The sequence below is a fragment of the Octopus bimaculoides genome, chromosome 8 (genome assembly GCF_046866305.1).
Source record: "Octopus bimaculoides isolate indiv1 chromosome 8, ASM4686630v1, whole genome shotgun sequence".
Classification (NCBI taxonomy): Eukaryota; Metazoa; Mollusca; class Cephalopoda; order Octopoda; family Octopodidae; genus Octopus; species Octopus bimaculoides.
Genome location: NC_142935.1, coordinates 1,031,915 through 1,059,459, shown reverse-complemented (window position 1 = coordinate 1,059,459; position 27,545 = coordinate 1,031,915). Strand labels below are relative to the sequence as shown.

Genomic DNA, 27,545 nt, shown 5'->3' with positions numbered 1-27,545 from the left:
TTTACAATAGAATATGCTACCACTAATATGCATACATATATATATATATATATATATATATATATATATATATATATATATATACGGCAAATAAGAAAATGGAGAGGATACAAAAATGACATACATCAGCTGGTAGACATTCTAGTATGTCTATTTATTCCAAAGTATTAGAAGAATATATACACGTGTAATAAGTATGTGTTGCACACATATGTACTAATATTACAGAAAAAAAGAGTAAACGATCAGATTGACAGTAGGTTCTAGTTCCTTACGGCCATTGATATCCAGAAGACCCAAGGTGGCAGGTAAGGCTATATAAGTGGTACGGGAGGACTGTAGTTACACTCTGGGTTTGATACTGAGGAGTCTAATGTGGGTCTTGTGTGAGCATGTATATGTTAAATGAAATGAGACAACAAAGCCAAGGCTGTGGGGAATTTATAAAGAGAAAGGTATTCTTACAGCTGATTCTGGGATATTAGGGATATCCCTTCATCAGAGACGATATGAGAGAGTTAACTAGAGGGGACTCTCTCTCATATCGTCTCTGATGAAGGAATATCCCTAATATCCCAGAATCAGCTGTAAGAATACCTTTCTCTTTATAAATTCCACACAGCCTTGGCTCTCATTTTATTTAACACACACACACATACATATACACATAGCCTTTGTTTACAGCCATTATTGCCTTTATGCTATATGTATAAGCACAAGCATGGCTGTGTGGTTAAGAAGTTGGTTCCCAACCACAGAAATTTTGGTCCAGTTCCATTGCATGAAAACTTGGACAAGTGTCTTCTGTTACCCCTTAAGCCAATTAAAACCTTGTGAGTGGATTTAGCAGGTGAAATCTGAAAGAAATCTTTTGTGTGTGTGTGTGTATGGGAGGTGGAGACAGAGTGCGCATGGTTGCATGTTTGTATTAGTGTCTCCATGTCTTAACATTGCATGAGAGTTGCAAACAAGCATGAGTCATACAAAAGGAACCATTTTTGTTTCCAGTCTTCTGGTTTGGCGGAAGCATTACCTTGGAAACATTTGAGGGTTGGTGACTGGAAGAGCATCCAGCCATAGAAAATCTGTCTTGTTGCATTCCTTCCAAAACCCATCCAAGCATGAAAAATTGGAGATTGAAAGTGTGTGTTGTCATAAACATCATCATGATATGACTAGAGACCACTCAGAGTAAACAAACAATATTTTCAATGAATCTGCTCTATCAAATTGAATTCCTTGTTGCAATGTTTTCCTTCATCAAACCTAATTGCATGTTCTTGACATTTTTTTTTGCATGTTTCTTTTTTCTTTTTATACTTTTTGGTTCAGTCATGGCTGACTCCAGATATGCTCGTCACTCATCACCATTATCTGCTAAATATAATGCTCATAGCATGACTTCATTTGATTCCATCGACAATTTGTTACTGAATATGACGAATGCTGCCGACAACTCCCAGAAGTCCCACCTTTCCAATAAATCCGGCTGTCAGCGTGCTTTGTTTTCTACTTGGAGTTCTTCATCATTTCCGCATCTGCGGGGTCATTCTTTAGGTGGAGGCAATCTTTCGGAAAATAAGATCAAAAGTGAATCGACAGGCAGCATCCCCCTCCTGAGATACGAAACTGCTTTTGGACCTGAAAACAAAACCATCACTAATGTCTACTATTATCCAAATCAAACCAGCGCCACTTTTAGCGGTTCCATGTTTTCACGTTTACCGTCTGTTTCAAACTTAGAATATCAGAATGGTTTCCAGACAATATCAAGCAGTCCTTCCAGATGGCAATCTGAACAACACCTTAAGTGTGTCGATAAGCAAACTTTAAACATCCTTGATACATTTAAGAACAAAGATATTTTGTCCAACAAACCTCAAAATAAATCTAGTCTAAGCAGAAAATCAAAATCACAGAATATATCCAGTCAGAAGACGAAAGATGGAGAAAATCAAGAAAAATCAAACTCATTAAATGAAATTCGTTACCAGACACGTGCTTTTCAGGCTTCCTCTCTTACTCAATCAGCTGCCTACCATGAGGAAGAATTTCAGGACCGTTTGCATTCAACACGACCTTACAGTACGTCAAATATTCCAAATTTGTCCCCTGTTGAAGGTTTGGATAAATTTGGTCGGAAGATCAACAATGCTTTTTCTTGTACGTAATTTTTGCACTTTTTTCAGTTGTTTTTAATTAATTAGTTAGTAGCATGGTCTGATTTTTTATTTAGCATTAACTTAGACTTTAGTCATTTTGTAAATCTGTCCTAAACATAGACAATGTGGTAGTTTTTGTAGTCTTTGCTGTTGTAATTAATGTTTACAATAATTATTTTAATGTACCCGTAACAGTTACACAGTATGGTAATTGTTCCTAGCAAATTGAATCAAGGGGCTACTTTTGATTTCCTGCAGGAACCATTTGACCAAAAGAATCATTGTTCTGCTGAATTTCACTTTTCATATTTCACCCTTTTGATGCCAACCTGTCTGGAAATGCTCTTAGTTCTTGGATACAAATTTCCTGTTTAAAATTGATTGAAATTTAAATTTTCCATCAGAATTTCATGTTAATTTATGGTCTGAACACCTGGCATGAAATTCTTCTTTATTTTCTGAATTAAAACAAAAGCAGTGTATTTCAGCAGAAATATGATAACAAAAGGGTTAAAGTGATCTAAATTAAAATCTTCCATTAAAACTTCATTTTATGTTGTAAAAACCAGCTTAATAATGACAAAGTTATTTTATTCTATAAGGGGAGAGTGTGGATAGGTGCGATGGCAAGGGAGCTGAAAGGGATCAATAGAAAGGAATTCTGAGGGCTTCATTGAAGGAAAGAAAGTTGTGGAAGGCAAGATCATGAGAGTAAGCCAGATGAGAGGGGTGTTGAGGAATCAGAGATGCTGTTGGGAAGAGGGCAGTGAGAAAAAGAAAGTAGAAGGTGAAGAATAGGAGGCAGAGGCAGGAGAGTGCCATAGAGATGTGTGAGTATCTTTGTTAAAGAAATTCCTCTTTTGGTCTTCCTAATCCATGTGAATGATTGTGTTTCCAGCAGCCGTGTGGTCGATGACAGATGAAGAAAGAGTGAAACAAGCGGTCCAGTTGGCACTCTTACTAATTCCACCATCGAATCGCAGGAAGCTGCATTTGCTGTTACGATTTCTGAGTAAAATCCATAAGAATAATGAGCTTCAACTTGCACAAAACTCTGAAGATCTTCGGAATTTGGTAAGATTCTGTTAACTTCCTTTTTTTTTCTTTTTTTTTTGGCCTTTATTCTTTTACTTGTTTCAGTCATTTGACTGTGGCCATGCTGGAGCATTGCCTTTAGTTGAACAAATCAACCCCAGGACTTAATCTTTGTAAGCCTAGTACTTGGTCTCTTTTGCCAAACCACTAAGTTATGGGGACATAAACACACTAACATTGGTTGTCAAGCAATGGTGAGTGTGAAACACACAGACACACAAACACATACATATATATATATATATATATATATATATATATATATATATAATAATATTAGGGACAAAATCCAAAATTACAGGTAAAAACTCTTTTGGTCTTCCTAATCCATGTGAACGATTGTGTTTCCAGCAGCCGTGTGGTCGATGACAGATGAAGAAAGAGTGAAACTAGTGTAATCATTTTATTATCTTTATCTTATGATATTTACTTTGTTTTATATTATACTCATTTATAAGACAGTGTAGGAGAGAGAATAGTGATGTTGTAGGAGAGAAATGTGTTCGCATGGATGATGGTACGCTTGCACTAAATGAGGATGCAAAGAAAGAGGTCTGGAGATGCCACTACGATAGATTGCTTAATAAAGAGAATAAATGGGAGGAAGAGAGCCTGCCGTATGTCGACCCAATAGAGGGACCAGCTATCCGAGTTGATAGTACCAGGGTAGATAAAGCAATTAAGACTATGAAGACCGGGAAGGCCCCCGGCCCATCAGGAATCACTGCAGAGATGCTCAAAATATCTGGCAGTGTTGGCTATAGCCTAGTCACCCGTATTACGAACCAGGTGATACACGAAGGAGTCATACCCAATGACTGGTGTAGCAGCATCATAGTCAACTGCTACAAAGGTAAAGGTGACGCTTTAGATACAAATAATTACAGAGGCATCAAGCTGTTAGATCAGATTATGAAAGTTACAGAGAGGGTCATAGCCCAACTAATTAGGGAGCGAATCAATTTAGATGAGATGCAGTTTGGGTTCGTGTCAGGTAAAAGCACTACTGATGCCTTATTTCTAGTGAGACAGCTGCAGGAGAAATACCTAGCTAAGGATAAACCTCTGTACCTGGCTTTCGTTGACATGGAGAAAGCCTTTGACAGGGTCCCCCGATCCCTTATCTGGTGGTCAATGAGGAAACTTGGGATAGAAGAATGGTTAGTGAGAGCTGTGCGAGCCATGTACAGAGATGCTGCCAGTAAGGTGAGGGTTGGAAATGAGTACAGCAATGAATTCCGGGTAGAGGTAGGGGTCCACCAAGGTTCCGTCCTCAGCCCCCTCTTATTTATCATAGTCCTCCAGGCAATCACAGAGGAGTTCAAGACAGGTTGCCCCTGGGAGCTCCTCTATGCTGATGACCTTGCCCTAATTGCGGAGTCACTATCAGAACTAGAGGAGAAGTTTCAGGTGTGGAAGCAAGGTCTAGAATTGAAGGGCCTTAGAGTCAACCTAGCTAAAACCAAAATCCTAATAAGTAGGAAGGTAGATAAAACACAAACCCCTTCAGGTAGATGGCCCTGCTCAGTATGTAGAAAAGGAGTAGGTAGTAACTCTATAAGATGTACCCGGTGCAAGCTATGGACACATAAGAGGTGCAGCAACATTAAAGGCAGGTTAACTAGCAAGTTAGTTTTTGTTTGTGGCAGATGTTCAGGTGCAATAAAGACTAAACAAATAGGAAACAACTTCTATCTCATTCCAGGGTGAAAAACTAGAGGTAGTCGATAGCTTCCGCTATCTGGGCGACCAAGTTAGTAGTGGGGGTGGGTGCGCTGAAAGTGTAGCTGCTAGAATAAGAATAGCCTGGGCAAAGTTTAGAGAGCGCTTACCCCTGCTGGCGACAAAGGGACTCTCACTCAGAGTAAAAGGCAGACTGTATGACGCATGCGTACGAACAGCCATGCTACATGGCAGTGAAACATGGGCTGTAACTGCTGAGGACATACGTAAGCTCGCAAGGAATGAAGCCAGTATGCTCCGTTGGATGTGTAATGTCAATGTGAATACCCGTCAGAGTGTAAGTATCTTGAGAGAAAAGCTGAACATTAGAAGTATCAGTTGTGGTGTGCAAGAGAGACGATTGCGCTGGTATGGACATGTGGTGAGAATGGAGGAGGATAGCTGCGTGAAAAAGTGCCACACCCTAACAGTTGAGGGAACCCGTGGAAGAGGTAGGCCCAGGAAGACCTGGGCTGAGGTGGTGAGGCAAGACCTTCGTACATTGGGCCTCACCGAGGCGATGACTACTGACCGAGACCTTTGGAAATGTGCTGTACATGAGAAGACCCGGCAAGCCAAGTAAGATCGTTGCCAGTGCCCCTGGACTGGCTCTTGTGCGGGTGGCACATGAGATGCACCATTTTGAGCGTGGCCGTTGCCAGTACCGCCTGACTGGCTCCCGTAGGATTTTCGAGTGAGATCGTTGCCAGTGCCCCTGGATTGGCTTGTGCGGGTGGCACATAAAAGACACCATTTCGAGCGTGGCCGTTTTCGTGCGGGTGGCACGTAAAAGCACCCACTACACTCTCTGAGTGGTTGGCGTTAGGAAGGGCATCCAGCTGTAGAAACTCTGCCAAATCAGACTGGAGCCTGGTGTAGCCATCTGGTTTCACCAGTCCTCAGTCAAATCGTCCAACCCATGCTAGCATGGAAAGCGAACGTTAAACGATGATGATGATGATGATTGTGCTTTTTATTGTTAATTTTTCTATATGTGATGGTGGATTTTCATCGATGAGTTCTTGAAACTTGGTTTTTTTTCCCTAAAACTATATATTTTAGATATATATATATATATGACAGGTTTCTTTCACTTTCCGTCTACCACATCCACTCACTAGGCTTTGGTCAGCCCAAGGCTATGGTAGAAGACATTTGCCCAAGGTACCATACAGTAGAACTGAACCCGGAACCATGTGGTTGGGAAGCTTTTCTTACCACACAGCCACGCCTGCAAGAATCTAAACAAGTTCCAACCTTTTTCTCAGCTAACCAATATTTCTTGGCCTGATGGCTTTTGAAACGTCTCATCTTGCAGAATCTTTCTCTGAATTTTCCGTTTCCATCGTATGAAAGTGTAGAAGCTTTGAAAAATATGTAAATTAAGTTTTGAACTGTGTATCTCAAAGTAATTACGGCTATAAATAACAGCTTGTATCACATACATATGTGTGTGTGTGTGTGTGTGTCTATATATATATATATGTCGCCTTACTAGCACAGGTACCAGCGGCATGTGGAAAACAACATTCGAGCATGGTTGTTGCCAGTGCCGCCAGACTGGCTCCCAACGACGATGAGATATATATATATATACACTTGAAGTATTTCGTGTTGCAAGACAGTGTGTGAGAGAGAATCGTGATGTTGTAGGAGAGAAATGTGTCCGCATGGATGATGGCTCACTTGCACTAAACGAGGCTGCAAAGAGAGAGGTTTGGAGACGCCACTATGAAAGGCTGCTTAATAAAGAGAATGAATGGGAGGAAGAGAGTCTGCTGCATGTCAACCCAACAGAGGGACCAGCTATCCGAATTGACAGTACCAGCTGAGCCATATAAGAATGAGAAGGTGGACATTAAATGATGATCTTGTGTTTATTTTATTTTAGTTTATTTATTTTTATGCTTTTTTTTTTTTAATCAGATCGTGGATACGTTCTACCAAAGTGTATTGTGCAGTCCTGATGCCAGTGACATGGACACCAACCTTGCTAAACATTTCTTGTGGTACCTAGTAGAAAACCACGACTTTGTAATGCAGGTGCCATGTGACCTGCGCAAACAAGTGGAGGAACGACTCTCCGAAATACAACGTGTCCAGGTAAAGATTCTAGACTGAAGGCATTTCTTTACATCCTGATTATTAATCCAATATTTTCCAAGTTCCACACTGTATTCGATGGATCTACCATATATCCCTTAATTCCATAAAAGAAATACTCCTCCTTTTGATTTTTAACTATTTCTAACATTTGTCTTATTGACAGTTTATATTTTTGCTACCATAAAATTTTTTTATTATTTCATTGTATTCAAGTGTGTATCAGTGTGTATTTATTTAATTAACTAATTTTCATCTCAGCTTTAAGTAATTGCAGTCTTAACCCTTTTATTACCAACCCAGCTGAAACTGTCTCTGGCTCTGTAGTACAAATGACTTGTTTTCATAAGTTTTGAATTAAAATCTTCCATCAAACCTTAGTCACAATTTATGTTCCTAACACAAGTTTAATGATAACTAAGTTATTTTGCTAATTTCTTTGTTATATTTAAAATTAATTGAAAGAAACATAGAGCATCTCAAAATAAATACGGTAATGAAAGGGTTAATATATTTTTTGTTCAATTTTGTTTTGGCTTTTTCTTTGGTAACATACATTTTTGTTATATTTATTTTAAAGTTTAATGTATTTAAGTATTGTAATTAATTTATTGAAATACTCTAATGACTAACAAACATCACAAGCTTTAATAAATGTTCAATGGTATCACTGGTATGGAACTGGGAAGACCATATTTCGAATGGGTACTCAGTGCAGGTGTTAGATAAAGTGAATATATTTCTTAGTGAAGGTGTGTGGCTGAATGGTTTGGGTATTTGGCTCATGACCATAAGGTCATGAGTTCAATTCCTGGCAGTGTGTTGTCTCTTTGAGCAAAATAATTTATTTCCCATTGCTCCAGTCCACTCAACTGGCAAAAATGAGTTGTACCTGTAATTTCAAAGGGGCCAGCCTTGTCACACTCTGTGTCACACTGAATCTCCCTGAGAACTACGTTAAGGGTACACGTGTCTGTGGAGTGCTCAGCCACTTGCACATTAATTTCACAACCAGGCTGTTCCGTTGATCGGATCAACAGGAACCCCCCTCGTCGTCGTAACCGACAGAGTGCTGGTTACATTTGTTAGCAATCAACCCTGCAGAGAACTCAGTGCTCAGTCCATTTTGATGAGTCTAGCAAGATTGTTAGAACCATAGAGGTGAACTAAGCATCCATGTAAGACTGATTTCTAATAATTAAATCTATATTTTTAGGAGTGATAAATTCATAGGAACAGGGTCAGGTCACTTAAAACAAAGGACCCAATTAGAAAACCCAAGTTTCAGTACATTTACTCCCTAACTATGAGTTTGACAAAATATCTTTTTCCAATTCACAGTTATGGATTCAGCTTATTAATATGGAAATTCTCTGTTATTTAAATCATTTTACTATGTGATGCCAGCATGGAAGGCAGACGTTAAACGATGATGATGATGATTAGGGCATCAAGAACTGAAACTCCTCTCCAGATGTTTGCTAACATAAATGAATGTCTTGAGAGTATTGCTTTAATTTTGGTATGGATGCATGTGTGTGTGTGTGTCCCTTTTTTAAAAAAAAAAAATGAAATGTTTTCTCTATTTACATCAGTGTTGCTAGTCATGAAGGGATTAGGAATTATCTGTCTCCATTTCAATCTCAAAAAAGAATAATCTTGGTTCCCAACTGTATGATTCTGGGTTCAGTCCCACTGCGTAGCAACTTGAGCAAGTGTAGCCTCAGACCGACCAAAAGCCTTGGGAGTGGATTTGGTTGATAGAAACTGAAAGAAGCCTGTTGTGTGTGTGTGTCTTTGTGTTTGTCCGCCACCGTCACTTGACAACTGTTGTTGGTGTGTTTACATCCCCCGTAACTTAGCAGTTCAGCAAAAGAAACTGATAGAATAAGTACCAGGCTTTAAAAAAAGTAATTCTGTCATTATGACTCTAGTATTTGGAACATAACAAAACAATGTGATCTCTATAATTAATATATTGCATATCAAATATTTTGATAGCTGAAGGATTATGCTTTTTGTGGGGCCTGCAATCACCTGTATTATTGATTCTGTTATTATCATTTTTAATTTGTTACACTAGATAATATCAGAGTCAATAATATCTTCGCAAATTATTTTTTCTCATGAATTATTTGCTCCATATCAAATATTTTATATATTTTTCCATTTGTTATTATTGCTATATTATATTTTTATTCTAACTCATTATGTTTTGAGTTCAAACCCTGTTGTGATCAAATTTGCCTTTCATTCCTCTATGGTCAATAAAATCACATACTAGTCAAGTACTTGGACCAATGGTTATTGATTAACCATCTCAGTCCTGAGAATTACTGGTTTAGTGCTTAAATCAGACACCATTGCTGTTATTATTAAATTAATCACTAGCTGACCACATGCCATCAATAATGACGGTTAATTGTAGTATTTTATATATAAACTAGCAGTACAACCCGACGTTGTCCGGGTGTGACTTATTACGCCATCTACGATAAGTCTTGCTAGATGAAAATCAACTAAAAAAGAAAGCCTTACAATGAAAAAACCCTTATGATGTAAATATGTTCATAATTCAAAAGACAAAATTAATAGGGAAAGTCTGAAGGCTGTTTTGTGTAACATTATTAAGTGTACGTAAATTTCATCCGTCTAATTGACTATACAAATGCTTGTGCAAAACAACTTTTTGCGTTGCCTTGATTATAGATAGCAAGGTAATTCCTTTTCGCAGGAGCTGCTAGGACGGCAATTTGTGATGAAGCAATTGCTGGCGATCTGTTGCTACACAGTTCTGCCAGAATTCTATCAGATTGGGCAGTAGATGATGATGCACCGTTTTGCATTATGTTCAAAGTAACTTCTGGAATGTGGTGAATTGCTGCAGTCTCTTGCTGTCTTTTTAAACCGGTTTCTTTCTTTCCCCAGCAAGCTCTCTTCTTTGGAGGCATAATCTATGTACATATTAAACAGAACAACAAAAGTTATAATAGATGGGAGGGTCGGTAGTTTTCACATTTCGGTGATTTTTCAGATTAACACCCGCACGATCATGTAACCCTAACCCTCATCATAACCCTGACCCCAAAACCGCAACCCTAACACCCTAGTGAAAATGGTGCGGGTGTTAATCTGAATAATAATAATAATGACCTCTGCAGATCAAACTCCCAACCCAACTAAGTCTTAAGTGTATATATATATATATATATATATATATATATATGAGCAACACACACACACTAAATAAAAAAATGTTAGTAAGTACAGAACTTCAGCATTATATATTAAGAGAGGCAACATACACACACACTAAATTTTTAAAATGACAGGTATTTGTATGTATGTGTGTATTAATGTGTATTCTGTGTCTATATATGGTAGTAATTAAATGCGTTTTAAGAAAGATATTAAAAAAATTCAGTTTACCCGTACGATTTTCACTACAGTGTTAGGGTTAGGTAGGTAATGATGCAGATGTTAATCTGAAGATTTACGAAAAGATTTTCAAAAAAAACTCAGTTTGTAGGGAATAAATGTTTGTTGATCGTATTTGAGAAACATGTCTCGCTGGTAAATGACAGTGTTAGAAATGGAAAGTAAACTTATAATTCCCGCCAATTAGAATGAGGTCATTGGTAACCATAGGTACATATATATGTGTGTATTTACGTATGATTGGCAGTGTGTCTGTTTATTTGACTCTCACTCCCCTTCGTTTCTTCGTCTTTTTTCTTGGATCGTTCGTAAAAGAAAGTAGCAATTGAAACGATGTGTAAGAGGAATAGAAATAGTTAATTTTAGAGGGGCAAAGTAATTTTGTATGTATCTGTCATTACAGTATCGAAATGTGATTGTTTCAGTTTTGATAGTTTTCTTTTTCTCCTTCCTTTCTTTTTGTATTTGTTATTTGATTTTTCGTAAAGGTTCATCAGAGGAAGTAGGAGTTGAAAGGATTTGTATTAGAAAGAGGAAATTAGATTTTATTAGGGAGAAAATGTTTACTCCTGTAGTTTTACGGATTTTATTCATTATTAGGAAATTTTTGGAGTGAAAAAATGACGCAGTGACCTAACTTATTGTATTTAGAATATTAATTGCGATTGTTTAATCGAAGAAATTTTGAATTGTGTAAATGTATGAATTTTAAACATACACACACACAGTAGATTTGCCTTTTATAGTATAGATAAGGTACAAAATAAGGTCCATGATAATAATCACACATACAAATATTCACATACTTCCCTTGTACACGCACACGTATACACTCAAGCAGTGTTGAAATGCTGATTTTCTTTTTTCATCCCTTTCTTCCTTGTTCATCTATCACCCCTTCCTTTCTCTCATTGCTATTACTTTCTCTGACTCCCTCTCAGTCAGGACTATTACTCTCACTACTTCTCCTTCACTGAATTACTATTTTCTCTCCTCCTCTGCATCTGGCACGATTCTGGATATATATAAACACTACGCTCATTATTATAATAGACGATTATTATCGTTATTAAGGCAGCAAGCTAGTAGAATCGTTAACATGTCTGGGAAAATACTTAGTGGCATTTCATCTGTCTTTGTGTTTCTGCCGAGGTCAACTTTGCCTTTCCTCCTTCAAGGGTCGATAAAATAAGGACCAGTTGTACACTGGGGTTGATGTAATCGACTTAGCCCCTCCCCCAAAATAGCTGGCCCTTGCCAAAATTTGAAACCATTATTATCATTGTGTTGTTCTGTAATGTAGCAATAATTACTGTTTGTAATTATTTCCATTTTGAATTAATTTTTAATTATTAATTACTTTTAATATGTTGTGTATTTTTGGCTTTTTTTTTTTTTTGTAAATTAAAGATTCTCGTTAAATACATTATAAACCTTTTGTTGTTGTTTATTAAACGCTTTTGCTTCCCTTAAGTTCCTTCATTGCTTCAAAGCTTATTCTAATTTGGTTCCAGTTTATGGCACCATTGCTGCTGCTGCTGCAAATTCATATAATTTCACTGTTAGCATGTCTTCTCTAAACGGTATTACCATAGACTGTACTTAACTTCCTTTACTAGATTCTCTTGTTACTTCTAACTTCTACATGCTTTTTAGCTATTTTACTTCCACTTTAAATTCTTTCTCTCCATGTTTTTTGACTGCATTCTCCTGATTGTACCTGGTCACGTGAGTCATTTGAATGTTCTTTAGTTGGTACTCGTTATTTAATTATCAAGCTAAAGTGGTGGTGAGCTGGCAGAATCGTTAGCATGCCAGGCGAAATGCTTAGCGATATTTCATCCATCTTTACATTCTGAGTTCAAATTCCACCAAGGTCGACTTTACCTTTCATTGCTTCAGGGTCAATAAAATAAGTACCAGTTAAGTATTTGGGGGTCGATGTAATCAACTTATCGCCTCCTTGAAATTGCTGGCCTTGTGCCCAAAATTTATAACCACAATTTTATTCTCTCACACTCCCCCCCCTCTCTCTCTCTCTCTCTCACTCCATATTTTTCCATGAGTATATATTTAACTCTTAAATATTTAAGTTCTGCCATGGACACATGGTGATCAAGTTTGTTTCCCAACCATGTGGTTTCAGGTTCAGTCCTGCTGCGTGGCACCTTGGTTAACGCACACGGTTGGAATCAGCACATTTTCATTGGGTACTGGTTTCACCATCATCATCATCATCATCATCAGTCTGATCTGGCAAGATTTCTACAGCTGGATGGCCTTCCTAATGCCAACCACTCTGAGAGTGTAGTGGCTGCTTTTTATGTGCCATCAACATGGGGGCCAGTCACGTGGCACTGGCAGTGATCAAGCTCGAATGGTGAATTTTATGTGCCACCAGCACTGGCATCGAATGGTGCTTACATAAATAAAGGTGCAGGCTGTGTGGTAAGAAGCTTGCTTCCCAACCACATGGTTCTGGTTTCAGTCCCACTGCATGGCACCTTGGGGAAGTGTCTTCTACTATAACCTCGGACCTACCAAAGCCTTGTGAGTGGATTTGGTAGACGGAAACTGAAAGAAGCCCATCGTATATATTTATGTTTGTATCTGTGTTTGTCCCCCTACTATTGTTTGACAATTGATATTAGTATGTCTATGTCCTCATAACTTAGCAGTTTGGCAAAAGAAACCAATAGAGTAAGTACCAAGCTTCTTCGACTGAAAGGCAGTGCTCCAGCATGGCCACAGTCAAACAACTGAAGCAAATAAAAAATAAATAAATACTTTGACTAAAACGTCTTCAAGGAGGTGCCCCAGCATGGCCACAGTCTAATGACTGAAACAAGTAGACAATAAATGATATTTCATTGATTTTCTTTTTTCCTGTTAGGGGTGGGGGAGTTGGTTTCACTGACAAATACTTTGAATCATGGGAAGTCTTGTCCCCCCCCCCCCCCCCCCCCCCCAATATTGATCGTTTTTCTCTAAAATGGAGGTGGTTTCTGTTTTTCACTCTCAGAATAATTCCTAAGTGTCAAATAAGCAGCTGAACTCTAGACCTTTTGCTGTATATTCGGCACTACCACTTTAGTGGGGTGTAGAGGAAGAATTTGACCTAAATGTCTTAGAATCAGGTTACTTTCAGTTGAGTCCAACTGTAAAATGATATTTTCTGTGTTTTTTGGGGTTATTTATTCATTTAACAATTTCACACACATATGTATAATGCATGTATGTATACATGCATGCATGTATGTATAATGCATGTATGTATAATGCATGTATGTATAATGCATGTATGTATACATGCATGTATGTATTCAAGTAAGCATGCATTCACACATGCACGTAGTTGTACAGATATATTATGTATAAAAATGCATCATCCTTGTCATTTAACATTTCTGTTTTCCATACTGGCATGGGTTGGATGGGGCTTAACAAGGGCTGGCAAAGCCGGGATCCACACCACGTTTCATAATCCGTTGGTTTCTACAGCTGGCTGTCCTTTTTAATGCCAACCACTTTACGAAGTGTGCTGGGTGCTTTTTATGTGGCCCCCAACTCCAGAAAGTATAGATAGATTGAGTGAATAGGAAGATAGACATGCACTAGTGTGGCTGTCTGGTTAAGAATGGTTAAGAAGATTGCTTCTGAACAATGTGACCCTAAGTTCAGTCCAATTGTGCAGCACCTTGGGCAAGTACCTTCTTTGTAGCTCTGGGATGACTAAACTCTTGTGAGTGGATTTGATATATGGAAACTAAAAGAAGCCTGTCGTATATATGTGTAAGTATCTATCTATATGTATAAGTATCTATCTGTCATGCGAGCTATGTTGTTTGTTTTCAGTTGTCTTTGAAAAATATGTCTGACCTTGCGGAAATATTATCTTTCTTGAAAAAAGGTGAAGGTTGGTGACCCGATGAGCATCCAGCTGTAGAAACTCTGCCTCATCAAATTCCATCTGATTCATGCAAGCGTGGCAAAAATGGATGTTAAAATGATAATGACAACAAAGATGTTGACATTGAGCTTTTATTATTAAGCAGGGGTTTGAGGTGGGGAACTAGCAGAATTGTTAGTGTACTGAATAAATACTGTTAAGCATTTTGACAAAATGTTTTGTGGCATTTCGTGTCTTTACATTCTGAGTTTAAATTCTGCTGAGGTCGGGTTTTTTTTTTTTGATTCTTTAGGGGTTAATAAAATAAAGTACCAGTTGAGCATCAAGAGTGATGTAAATGACTTACCCCTCCCCTCGAAATTGTGCCTGTTGTAGAAAGGTTTATTCAGCTGATGTTTGGAATATGCATTAGCTTGAAATTTTGATGGATGGTTTTAATTTAGATCACTTTACAAGAAGTTTGTTGTTGAAGTAGGGCTGGTATCATAACAGTTAAATAACCAAATTGCTGGTTATTTAATCCAACCCTTAACAAGTGGGTCACTTCTCTATTTTAAAGTATATTTTGAGATGGGGGGAAAAGGTTCAGAAAACGAAACAAATGCGAGATTTAAATAAACAATGTGCTTAATATGAACAAATTGCTTGCGAGACTTCTAAGCTGTCCATATTTCAGATATATAACTACACATGGTGGCTGTTGTGATTAAGATGCTTGCTTCCCAGCCATGTGGCTTTGGATTCAGTCATGCTGTGCAACACCTTGGACAGATGTCTTTTACTGCAGACACAGCCACTGGACTGACCAAAGCCTCAGGAGTGGATTTGGTTAACTGAAACTGTGGAAGCTTGTCATGTGTGTGTGTGTGTCATCATCGTCGTCATCATTTAGTGTCTGCTCCAGCATGGTCCTTATGGCTGGTTTGTGTTTGTATTTTTATGGAAATATTTTGGTGTCTAGTTTTCTCTGAAATTTGTCTTATCATTATTGAAGTTCTGAGTTCAAATTCCACCAAAGCCGACTTTGCCTTTCATCCTTTCGGGGTCAACCTCGATCTAATTGACTGCCCCCCCACCTCCTCAAAAATTCCGGGCCTTATTCCTATAGTAGAAAAGATTATTATTGAAGTGGTGAGCTGACAGAATAATTATTACCCCAGGCAAAATTCTTTGTGGCTTTTCGCCCATCTTTACGTTCTGAGTTCAGATTCCGTCAAAGTCGACTTTGCCTTTCATCCTTTTGGGTTGATGAAATCAGTACCAGTTATGCACTTAGAGTCGATGTAATCGACTATCCCCCCTCCCAACTTTTCAGGCCTTGTGCCTACAGTAGAAACAATTATTATTATTAAGGTGACAAGCTGGCAGAATCATTAGCATGCTGGACAAAATGCTAAGCAGTGTTTCGTCTGTCTTCAAATTCTGGCAAGGTTAACTTTTCTTTCATCCTTTCAGGGTTAATAAATTAAGTACCAGTTGCATACTGGGGTCGATGTAATTGACTAGTCCCATCCCCCCAAATTTCAGGCCTTGTGCCTTTAGTAGGAAGGATTATTATTATTGTCGTTGTTGTGATTATTAAATTGGTTATTTATTCAGGTGGTCTACTCTTCCGATGACAAAGGCTCTACGACTTACTGCAAACAGATTCCTCTCTCTGCTTATGAAAAAGAATCTTTACACCATTCCACAGAGGCCCTCAGGGATCTCCTAAAGAAGATTATTGCTGATGAAAAGATGAACTTTAAGGAGAAACGGAAAAGACTATCTGAAGTAAGGGACACTATTTCTTTTGGGAACTTGGTTTCTGGTTAGCCCCTTGTGTTACATTATTTCTGTTGAAATACTTGGCCTTTGTTGCAATTAATTTTGAAACTTATGAAGAATTCATCTTTTGTTTCAGGTTTTAGATTCTGACCTTGCTGGGTTATCACTTTAAAGGGTTTAGTCAAGCAAATCGACCCCAGTACTTATTTTAAAGTCTGTTCTACTAATCTCTTTTGCCAAGGGGATGTAAACAAACTAACACTGGTTTTCTAGTGGTAGTGGTGGGACACACACACATATATGTATGACTGACTTTCAAACAGTTTCTGTCTTCCAAATTCAAAGCATTGGTCGATCCCTGGCTATAATAAAAGACACTTGTCTAAGGCACTGCTGTGCATTGGGACTGAACCTGGAACCACATGATTGTCAATTGAACCTTTTAACCACACATTATTCAGCTGGTGTTTGGAACATGAATTAACATGGAATTTTGCTGCAAGCTTTTAATTTAGATCACTTCAAAGCAGGAAGTGCACATCATAGAACCAGGCCAGTCTTGTGGGCTTCTGGGTTCTGCACTCATAAAAAATGTATGAACAGATAAGAAGAACGAGGTGAGAGAGGAGAGGTTTATGCTATTCTTTTACAGCCGTTTCATAACTTCATTAGTTATATAATAGACATTGCATCAGCATTCTCATATCATTGTTATTTAACGTCCGTTGTCCATGCTGGCATGGGTTGGACAGTTTGACTGGGTTGGCACGGTGGAAGGCTGCGCCAGGCTCCAGTCTGATTTGGCATGGTTTGCTATGGCTGGATGCCCTTCCTAATGCCAACCACTCTGTAATGGGTGCTTCTACGTGCCACTGGCACGGGTGCCATTTGTGCGACACTGGTATCTGCCACGACTGTGATTTTGCTCGGCTTGATGGGTCTTCTTCTCAAGCATGACATAATGCCAAAGGTCTTGGTCATTGCCTCTGTGAGGCCCAACATCTGAAAGGAACTCGGCCACTTTGCTTCTGTGAGGCCCAGCGCTCAGAAGGAACTCAGCCACCTCGCCTCCACAGATGTAATATGAATATCTGCGTGGCTGTGTCTGTGTGTGTTCACCCATAAATACAGAGTGCTGAAAAATAAATTAACAGACTAATCTTTTGAATGATTCATGGTAGACCAAAACACCAACACACACACACACACACACACACACACACACATATATAATGGTTTTAGATGTAGATTATTGCATTGTACCTTCAATTTAGATTATAGCTTTCCGCAGCTGATTGTTGCTGACATTTTGTCATTAAATGGTTGTAATTAGTGGGGCTGGCCAACACTGTAAGTGTTTCCTAATAAATGCTGATAGCATTTGCAAAACGATCCAATTAAAGAAATGTCATTGCCAAATGACCAACATTTTGTTTAATATTCATTCCAAAGGTTGCATTGGTTACTTAACCGTATGAAAGTATCTGGTAACATTTTGTATGTCAGATTGATTTGTCTAATTCAGGCAAAGGCTTTATGGTCGGACAACTTCATATTATCATCATCATCATCATCATTTAACAGGCGTTGTCCATGCTGGCATGGGTTGGACGGTTTGACCGGGGCTAGTAATTTGGAAGGCTGCACCAGACTCCAGTGTGACTTGGCATGGTTTTCCACAGCTGGATGCCCTTCCTAACATACCAACCACTCTGAGAGTGTAATGGGTGCTTTTACGTACCCCGGCATGGGTGCCATTTGCGTGACGTATGGGTTAAACGAATATAAAAAGTTAATGTGTTTTCTGTACTAGCTTTCTAATTATGGTTTCTGATAAAGGCATGAAGCTGGTATTTTCAATGTCATCAAACCTCGTATTTGGTTGGATGTTTATTCTATTGACCCTGGAAGGATGACAAGCAAAGCTGGCTTTGGTCAGTTTTGAACTCAGAACATAAAGAGTCAGAAGAAATACTACAAAGCATTTTTCTTTCTTTCTTTTTAATACTTTAAGGGGTCTACCAGTCCACTGCCCTCAATCATCATCATCGTCATCGTTTAACGTCCACTTTCCATGCTGGCATGGGTTGGAATATTTGACTGAGGACTGGCGAGCCAGAAGGCTGCACCAGGCTCCAATCTGATCTGGCAGGTTTTTAAAGCTGGTTGCCCTTCCTAACACCGACCACTCCGAGAGGGTAGTGGGTGCTTTATACGTGCCACCAGCACTGGGGCCATTCAGGCAGCACTAGCATCGACCATGTTCGAATGGTACTTTTTATGTGCCACCAGCATGGGAGCCAGTCTGGTGGCACTGGCATCAACCACGCTCGAATGGTGCTTTTAACATGCCACCAGCATGGGAGCCAGTCAGGCTGCACTGGCCTTGACCATGCTCATATGGTGCTCTTTTAGTTACCCCAGAGAGATGAAAAGCAAAGTTGACCTCAGCAGGATTTGAACTCAGAACATTAAGAGCCACAACAAATACTGCAAAGTATTTTTTGCAACCCTCTACAATTTCACCAGTTTGTCGCCTTTGGTAGTTTTTTGATAACCTTTATTACTGTGAGCCCAAAGCCTAAAATTTTGAAGGAGGGAACTTGTTGATTACCCCAACCTCACTACTCAGCAGATGTTTATTTTATCAGCCCCCTAAAGGATGAAAGACAAAATCAACCTTAGTAGGATTTGAACTCCGAGCACAAAGATAGATGAAATGTCACTGTTTTGTCCGGCATGCTAATGGATTGGCCAGCTCACCACTTCAATTATTTCTACTCTAGGCACGAGGCCTTGAAAATTTTGGGGGAAGAGGGCTAATTGATTATATCAACCCCAGAGCATAACTGGTACTTATTTCATCAACCCTGAAAGGATGAAAGGCAAAGTTGACCTCGGTGGAATTTGAATTCAGAACATAGTGGCAGACAAAATACCACTAAGCATTTCGCTTGGCATGCTAACAGTTCTGCCAGCTCACCTGCCTTGATAGTTTCTTAATAATGAGAAACATTTCATTATTTTTAAAATAAATTGTAAGAAAGGCATATTTAGCAAAAATATGATAACAAAAGGCTTAAAGTGATCTAAACTAAAACTTCCATCAAAATTTCATATTAGATTCTGTTCCAAGCATCAAGTCAATGAAGATAAAGTTATTTAATTACTGTTGTGGAAGGATTCCAACCAACCCCTAAGTGACTAAAAGTGGACTGTCTTATTATTATAAAAGAAAGAACTGTGAGCAATCGGCAGTTAAGGTTGGGAAGCAGTTCACTGTGAGCTGTTGAATGAGAGTGTGGAGTCTTGTGGAACAGTGATTGTATTGCGTCATGTAAATACTTTCTTCTTCCTGCTTTGTTAAATTGTATATCCAACACCAGGAATAACATTTTTCGAATAACATTTTCTTCTTTTGTTAGTTTCAGAAATTGTATCCTAAGATTTATGAAAATGAACTTGGCTTCAGGAATCCAATACCTGCTGCACCACCACTCAAGATCCAACGCAACATTCACTTACCAAGACCTTTAAGACGCCTGCGGACACTTCGGTCTTAAATCCTTCATCTTTGATTATTTTTTTCTTTACATCCATGTTCCATTCTTGTATAAGCAAAGTTGTTGTGGAAATTTGAAGACTAGCATTGGAATTTGTATAGTTGGAACAAAAGAATTTACGTTTTGAGCATCTTTTTAACACAAAGCACATATCAATAGAGTGACTCAGTAGCTCAGGCAAACCAACAAAATGATATTTATACTTTGGCTGGCTGAGGCAAGTGAAGTAATGGTACATTGACTGACTGGAGTGTTTAGAGTGAGGGTACCTTGGTTCACTGGAGCATATATAGTAAGGGTACATTGGTTTACTGAGGTACGTAGAGTAATGTACCTTGGTTGACCAGGGTATGCAGACTTATGGTACCTTGGTTAACTTGGGTAGGCAGGGTAACAGTACCTCAGCTGACCCTGGCAAGTGAAATAATAGATCCTCGGCTGATTGAGGAATGTAAAGATCTTGCCTGATGTCAGAAGACAGTGGCTGTTGCAGTTCAACTTTGTGGTTTCTGTTGAAACTAAACCCTTCTTTATTATGCCTTAGCTGCAGCCATCACTGTTTCAGTCTTACTTTTAACACAATAATCTCATAACATAGACGGCTTACTGCTCACACAATCACTGTCACAACAAGCATTTCTCAGTATATCATTTATATTTATAATAAAAACAACAAAAGAAAATATATTACTGTTCTTTATTTAATCTTTGTGTGTGTGTGTTTTTTTTTTTTGGTGGGGAGGTGTCATTGTAAAGTCATTAACTGCTTGCTTCTGTGGTGCATATTCATTGCCATCCTTGTGTATGGATACTACTGAGGTTTTGTTTCTTACAGCTGGATGCCTTTCTTGCTGCTAACCCTTGTCTCCTTCTAAAGTAAGAGATCTCTTATTCCATACATCTACAGAGACACAAAGCTGGCCGGCAATTTGTTGACAAGAGATGTGACAACACCACTCATTGCTTGTGACATGCATAAAGCACAAATGTAAAGACACATGTGCACACACACACACTCGTTCTCTCTCCACACATGTATATGTGTGTGTGTGTGTGTGTGTATATATATATATATACATACATACATACACAAACATACATTTGTATTGCTTGACTTGCAAGCATCTTTTCTCCCAATTTACAACAGGTCTTTATGAAGAATTGCAAAAAGAGTCTCTATTGAATTGGTAAATTCCTCCTTCACATCAGGTGTAAAAGAACGAGTATATTTGTTGGCTCTCTCTCTCTCTCTCTCTCTCTCTCTCTCTCTCTCACTCCTTCTCTCTCTCTTTCTCTTTCTCTCTCTCTCTCTCTCTTTCTCTCTCTCTCTCTCTCTCTCTCTTTCTCTCTCTCTTTCTCTCTCTCACTCTCTCTCTCTCTCTCTCTCTCTCTCTCTCTCTCCCTCTCTCTCTCTTTCTTACCCGTCCCAAATTCTCTCCTCCACCTGTGTCATCACACACATTGTTGTTACCAAATGCAGAAACTTTTGTAATCACTCGATCCCAACAAGGTAATAATCCCAGACACCATTCATAAAACGGTGTGCTCTTGAACTAGTTCCTGTTTTACCAAATTCTTTCAACTGTTTTCTCTCTGAAGAGAAATATTACTATCTGTAGAGGCATGTGCATGTGTCCTGATCTCAAGAAATACCTTCTACCTCATCTTTTTTGGGACACCATGCAAAGTCCTCACGAGCCCTACAAATCCCTACACCTTAAGATATTTATTGGTGACTCCTCATACAGAACATTTAAAAGTGCACCCTAAAGACTAGCATTTCCAGGCCCAGAAATACTTTTGCTCCAATCAGTTATTGATGCGTTTGCCACAGCATTCTTCCAGAATTCAGTTGTGGGTGTGTGGTAAGTAGTTTGCTTTCTAGACACAGGGTTCCAGGTTCAATCCCACTGTGGCACCTTGGGTAAGTGTTTTCTACTATATTATAACCTTGTGAGTGGATTTGGTTGATGGAAACTGAAAGAAGCCTGTCGTGTGTGCATGGTTGTCCTTCACTGCCTCTTGACAACCAGTGTTTGTGTCCGTCCATGTAATCTGGCAGTTCAGCAAAAGAGACTGATAGAGTAAGTACAAGGCTAAAAAAAAAAACAAGTACCGATGTTGATTCATTCAACTAAAAGTTCTTCAAGATGGTGCCCCAGCATGGCCGCAGTCAAATGACTGAAACAAGGAAAAGATAGAAGATATTTAATCTGCTTCTTGTCAGTTTTCATCCACACAATTCCCCTCAAGGCATTTGTCATTGCAAGCTCAGAGAAAAGATATTTCTGCTAGGTGCCATCCAGCTGGTTTGAACCCGGAACTTCTGAATAAAAATTAAAGATATATTTAAAGTGATTAATTAGTTGAAATGGTGGGACACTGAAAACCTAGTCTTTTTACTGATAAATCAAACACCTACTGCCTACCTTTAACTAGTCACTAGATAACGCAGGTTTTACTAGTAAAATGCGCCTTAGCTTGTGATGAAGGCAAGGAGCTGGCAGAGCCATTAGCCCTCCAGGCAAAATGATAAGCAGCATTTTGTTCAACTTTGCCTTTCATCCTTTTGGGGGGTCGATAAAATAAGTACCAGTAGATCGGGGGTCAATATTTTTGACTTTCCCCTTCCCCCGAAATTGCTGGCCTTGTGCCAGAATTTGAAACCAATAAAGGCCTCATCAGTGGCTGGCTGTTATGAAAGGTTTGTAAGTTGTGTGAGGCTGTTTATAAAAGGCAGGATGAAGGCACTTGGTTTAGTGGTTAGGGTGTTCAGCTTTCAATCGTGAGGTCATGAGTTCTATTCCTGGCATCACGTTGTGTCCTTGAGCAAGGCACTTTATTTCACATTGTTCCAGTCCACTGAACTGGCAAAAATGAGTTGTACCTGTAATTCAAAGGGCTGGCCTTGTCATGCTGAATCTCTCTAAGAACTACATTAAGGGTACGCATGTCTGTGGAGTACTCAGCCACTTACACGTTAACCTCATAAGTAGGCTGTTCCATTGATCATATCAGTTGAAACCCTCGTCGTAATCGACAGAGTGACAGTCTATATAAGGTAGAAATAGTCAAATAAACTGGAAATATTAAATGCAATCTAATGAATGATTTACAGAGTGAAAATGGTTATTAGAATGCTCACATTCGGACAAGTCAACGAATCTATGCAAGGGAGTGATTGTGGTGACTGAATATTTCACAATGGTACTGAGAACTTAGAGCCAGCACTAAAAGTTACGACATTTCGTATACCAACGTAATTGAGGATACGAAGATAGGTAATGTATGTATATGCGTGTTTCAGAAGTTATTTATTGCTCCTTCAGCACCACACCATTAACCATCCACAAACCACATTGTAATAGGTACATTTATGACCTATTTTTCTATCTTTGATCGCATTGTTTACATAGATGTATTCGTATACGAAACATTGTAACTTTCAGTGCTGGCTCTAATTTGTACAGAAAATCTTCAGAGAATAACTTTAAAAAAAAAATGATTAAATCGCACTGCTAACACAGGTAGGACTTAGCATTGACTTAGACGCCTTTAATATACTTGGTACTATATGATGGTTGCATAAGGAAATACCGTGTCCTTACCTGTAATTAATAAGCTATTTTTATGAAAATGATAAGCTTATTGTCTAAAGATGAGAGAACAGTTATAGAAACGTTTCTGATTCAATAGCCCATCATCAGTGCGACAATTGTCCGACCTCATTTTCAGTAGCTAAAAGGATTTAGACTTGTAAAAAAAGGAGTAGGACACATTTATAGCCAAGTAATTTGCATAATCTAAACAAAAACGAGCTAAGGGAGACAATTTACAGTTGCTAGTAGCATGTATTTGAAGGTGTATCAAGAATATTGATTAAATTAAATATAAAACACGTTTTGCTAATAAAGTAACCAGTTTAATTCATTAAAAAAAAATGTGTACACATCTTTACGAATATTTAAGTACTTAATTGGTCTTTGAACCATTGAAACCAGTTTTAGGAATGCATTACAAATTTGTGTGTGTGAGTTAGCATTTCGTTGCCTTGACATCGCGTGATAGTTGTGGGTGTCTTTTGTTTCAAATGTTCCGTGAAAACGTGTATGGTAAGGGGGAAATATTATAACCTTGCTTGGAAACAGGTGAGGGTTGGTGACAGGAAGGGCATCCACTCAAAGAAAACCCGCCTCGACAAATTCCATGAACAGGGAAAAGTGGATGTTAAAACGACATCAATGATGATGTGAAAGCATATATACATGTAATGCATCTATGTATATATGTATGCATGCTTTCATATATATATATATATATATATATATATATATATATATATATGCATACTAATATCGAACAGTGAGAATGGGTGCTCAACACTGCATTGGTGGATAAATATTCTTTTGTCTGTGAGTCAACAAAGGTACCAATAGTTTCATGTAAAGATATTCCTTACAATTGTTCGAGCGTACTGCATGAGAGCGTTGGTACTCGTCTCCATTTTGGATGAGAAAATTTAGTATGAAACAATTGGTAGCCTTGTTAGCCCGCAAATAAAGTGTGTGTGTGTGTATATATATATGTATATATATATGTATGTATGTATTATACACACACACACCTTAGTATTCTTCATAGAAGAAGGGTGCTAGTTTCTAACAAAGAAACAAAAAGTTCCATCACGAGTATTTTAATAACAAGAACGATAATTGTTACTTATCAATCTTTAAAAAGTATTGCGTATTTTTACTGTTCCCTTTCCTTTTCTTGAAAAGCCTAACTCCTCTAGATTATTAAAGAGAGTTTTACCATCAATAACCGAGTGCAACAATAATTATTGGTATAACCGTATATTTACAATGAAGTTAGCAGCGTTGCAGGTTGTGAAGCAGCTGTTCACTGCACACAGATTTGATTTAAAATATAATGTAATCGTAATTATCTGATATAATTTTTTTTCCTGTCTGCAAAATCTAAAAATACTAAAACATATTGGTAATTATGTAACAGAAAAACTAATTGTTCTTATACGCTTTAGTTTTAATTATTTTGTATTTTCAAAGACTTCGTTGTCGTAACTGTGTTAGTTCTGATAATACAGGGATGTCTTAGGAAACGTTTTGTCATGCACACTGCTTTCTGCTCATTTAAAATGTCGTTGTATGTTGATTTTAAAATATTTTAAACCAGTCTATTTGATAGACATTTCCTTTCAAGATTTTCCAAAAGTAGTGATTGCTCCAGTATATTCTTCTTACACGGCTAGAGTTTGGGCCAACGGATAGTATCAGCTATGGAAAAGATACATGGAAATATAGTTTCCTTGTTCCGGTCGGAAGATCGGCTATCACCACCACCACCACCACAAACTCCTCTGTCGTCACGACCACGTGCTGGTAGTGGTGTTGATGGTTAATACATATTAAAGAATGAAGGTGTGCGATGGATAAATGTAGATTCTCTTGTTGCTGTAACCATAAACATCTGGAAAAAAAAAGAAAAAATGTTATGCAACAACCAAAAATATTAAATATAAAATAAATATTAGCGTCAGAAGCAGTATTAATGCAAAAGGCAAACATATCCAGCTTAACGAGGATGTATTGCTAGAACGCCGAATACTGAGGTCTACATCTTGAGAGGTCCTCTCATATAGATACATGGTACGTAAAAGCACAGACATATATAAATGATAAACGTCTGGCATGGGTTAGATCACATAATTTCAATGTACAGTATTTCTTCAGTGACAGGATCCCGGTTGCCTCACACCAGCCAAAGCTTGCTGCCAACAATGTATAGAATTACAGTGTCTTTTCAGTAACTTGGATATAGCGATTGTCTTTTGGAATTAATACAACTTCCCTCACTAACATTTATGTTTTTTAATAAGCCTTCTCGCTATTTGCGACGTCAGTAACTGAAAAAGATTGTAATTCAATATACTATTGAGACCGAGACTTGGCAGGCATGCAGATGCCTGCCACTGAAGAAGCGTAGTTCACTGAAATCACGTGATCTGGCAGTTTCGGGGCCCGTGCCAGATGATTCTCGATTGCTATGATATATTTTTGTGTTTTTATGCATTATACATCTGTATAAGAGGAACCCCCTCTAGGTGAATACTGCAGTATTTGGCGTTCTTATTTTTCTTGTCGTTTTACGTACAAGATGGCGACCCCTCTTTCTCGTAAAATTGTAGGTTGTCACATACTGACATCACTACACCAGTAATGTCGGGCAAGTAGGTTGCCATATCAATAACATACCGTAACTCCAAGTAGTATCTCTCTCCCCCTATGCAATTTCTACTGTAAAGGCCAACGCATTTTGTCTTTATGTTCAATAATAAAATCTGTTAAATGTTCGCCTATGTTGTTCAGTTACTTCTTCATGCAGCCAAAGAAGCATATTTTTATTCATCAACCCAATCAGTCAGCACTACAAATCAGACCGGCAACCTTCAGGCGGCGACAAGCCCATTAAAGTTGCTAGAAATAGTACGGCTTATAATTTTTGATCATCACTTATAGACACCAGCACATCATAAGCTGTATTCCCCAAATTGGCTCGTCTTTAAACCCAGAAAATTCTTCAGACTTGCTTTGCTACAAACTACCTTCTATGGAACTCCAGTAAAAATCAACATTGGTGTATCGCTCACACGTCTTACTTTCAAAAACAAAACGGAACCCATTGTTACTGCAACAACGAACATAGGCATTGTATAAACAAGCAGCCAAGAGTTATTTTTATTCAATTATTCCATTTATATTTACTTTTGAAAGTGAATGCGAGAAAGCTGGATCTCCACCTCCACCTTTATCGTTCTTCCTGTATTGATTCTGAACTCTCTTGGAAAATGCAAGTCACGTGAGCCGTTCAGTCTTGTGCAAATGTAATTTAATGCTAAAAGCATGAAAACGAATTAAATAAGCATAAAAGAGGCGACGCCATTCACACACCACACGCACCCATACGTGTGTGAGCCTCTGTTGGTGGTTTTGGAAAATGACGTATCACTAACACTTAATTCGGTTGTAGCTATGTCTGTTGATACACTTAGCAATTTAGTTCTGTGGTGAAATGTAGAAAACCTGAATTCTTATAAGGTTTCACCGAATTTTGGTGCCTCATGAAATTTTGGATCGTGAGTATACTTACTCCAAAAAATGAAGAAAAAAAAAATTCAGAGCGAATTTTCATTTACTTCCGGTTTATGAAGTTCGTGGTCGTGGTTGTTAGAAAGTCGGTCACTTTGAAGGACCACAACGTATCTCAGTAATATACATACATACATACATACATACTTAGAACACACACACACACACACACATATAAGGAAAATAAGACAAAGTAGAAAATGCTAAAATAATTTTATCATGAAGAAAATTTTAGTACCGGTTTCAGTCTTTGCGACTTTTTCAACTTGGAGTAAAGCATGAAAAACAATTAAATTGTGGGAAAAATGAAATGAAATGTTTTCTAGAAATATTTCCATAGTTTCCAAATAAAAGGGACATTTTCCTTTTTTTTTTTTTTCTGCTTCCTTCCCTCTCTTATTCACTCTTGTGAAGGTTTGGTAGGAGGTAGAAGCAGTCCTAAAAGAATATTTGATATGAGTTCTTGGTTTTGATTATTGAAGCTGTAGTAGTAGCCGAGGAAGGAGGTGGCGGCGGCGGAGGAGGAGGAGGAGAAGAAGAAGAAGAAGAAGAAGAAGAAGAAGAGAAAGAGAAAGAATAAAAATATGGGAGTGATATAAATATATATATATATATATAT

General features: G+C 38.3%; 2 protein-coding genes across 6 annotated transcripts in view; one reads left to right on the top strand and one right to left on the bottom strand.

Moving 5' to 3' along the window:
- LOC106871963 (DEP domain-containing protein 1B) overlaps nucleotides 1–20,443 on the top strand; it is a 33,822-nt gene extending 13,379 nt beyond the window's left edge. Inside the window, exons 8-12 of one of the 4 annotated variants that reach the window (XM_014918749.3) lie at nucleotides 1,333–2,163; nucleotides 3,064–3,236; nucleotides 6,906–7,082; nucleotides 16,030–16,203; nucleotides 19,623–20,443. In XM_014918749.3, the coding sequence (XP_014774235.1) occupies nucleotides 1,333–2,163; nucleotides 3,064–3,236; nucleotides 6,906–7,082; nucleotides 16,030–16,203; nucleotides 19,623–19,760 (1,493 nt within the window). In that variant the 3' untranslated portion in view covers nucleotides 19,761–20,443. Of the gene's footprint in view, nucleotides 1–1,332; nucleotides 2,164–3,060; nucleotides 3,237–6,905; nucleotides 7,083–16,029; nucleotides 16,204–19,622 lie in introns of all 4 variants that reach the window. The other 3 variants (XM_014918748.3, XM_089355983.1, XM_052969911.2) reach the window with 3 other exon arrangements.
- A 3,217-nt stretch (nucleotides 20,444–23,660) lies between these two features.
- Nucleotides 23,661–27,545, bottom strand: part of LOC106871962 (carbohydrate sulfotransferase 11) — a 36,557-nt gene continuing 32,672 nt past the window's right edge. Inside the window, exon 4 of one of the 2 annotated variants that reach the window (XM_014918742.3) lies at nucleotides 23,661–25,247. The gene's annotated coding sequence lies outside the window, so the exon portion shown is untranslated. The remainder of the gene's footprint in view (nucleotides 25,248–27,545) is intronic. The other variant, XM_089355985.1, reaches the window with a different exon arrangement.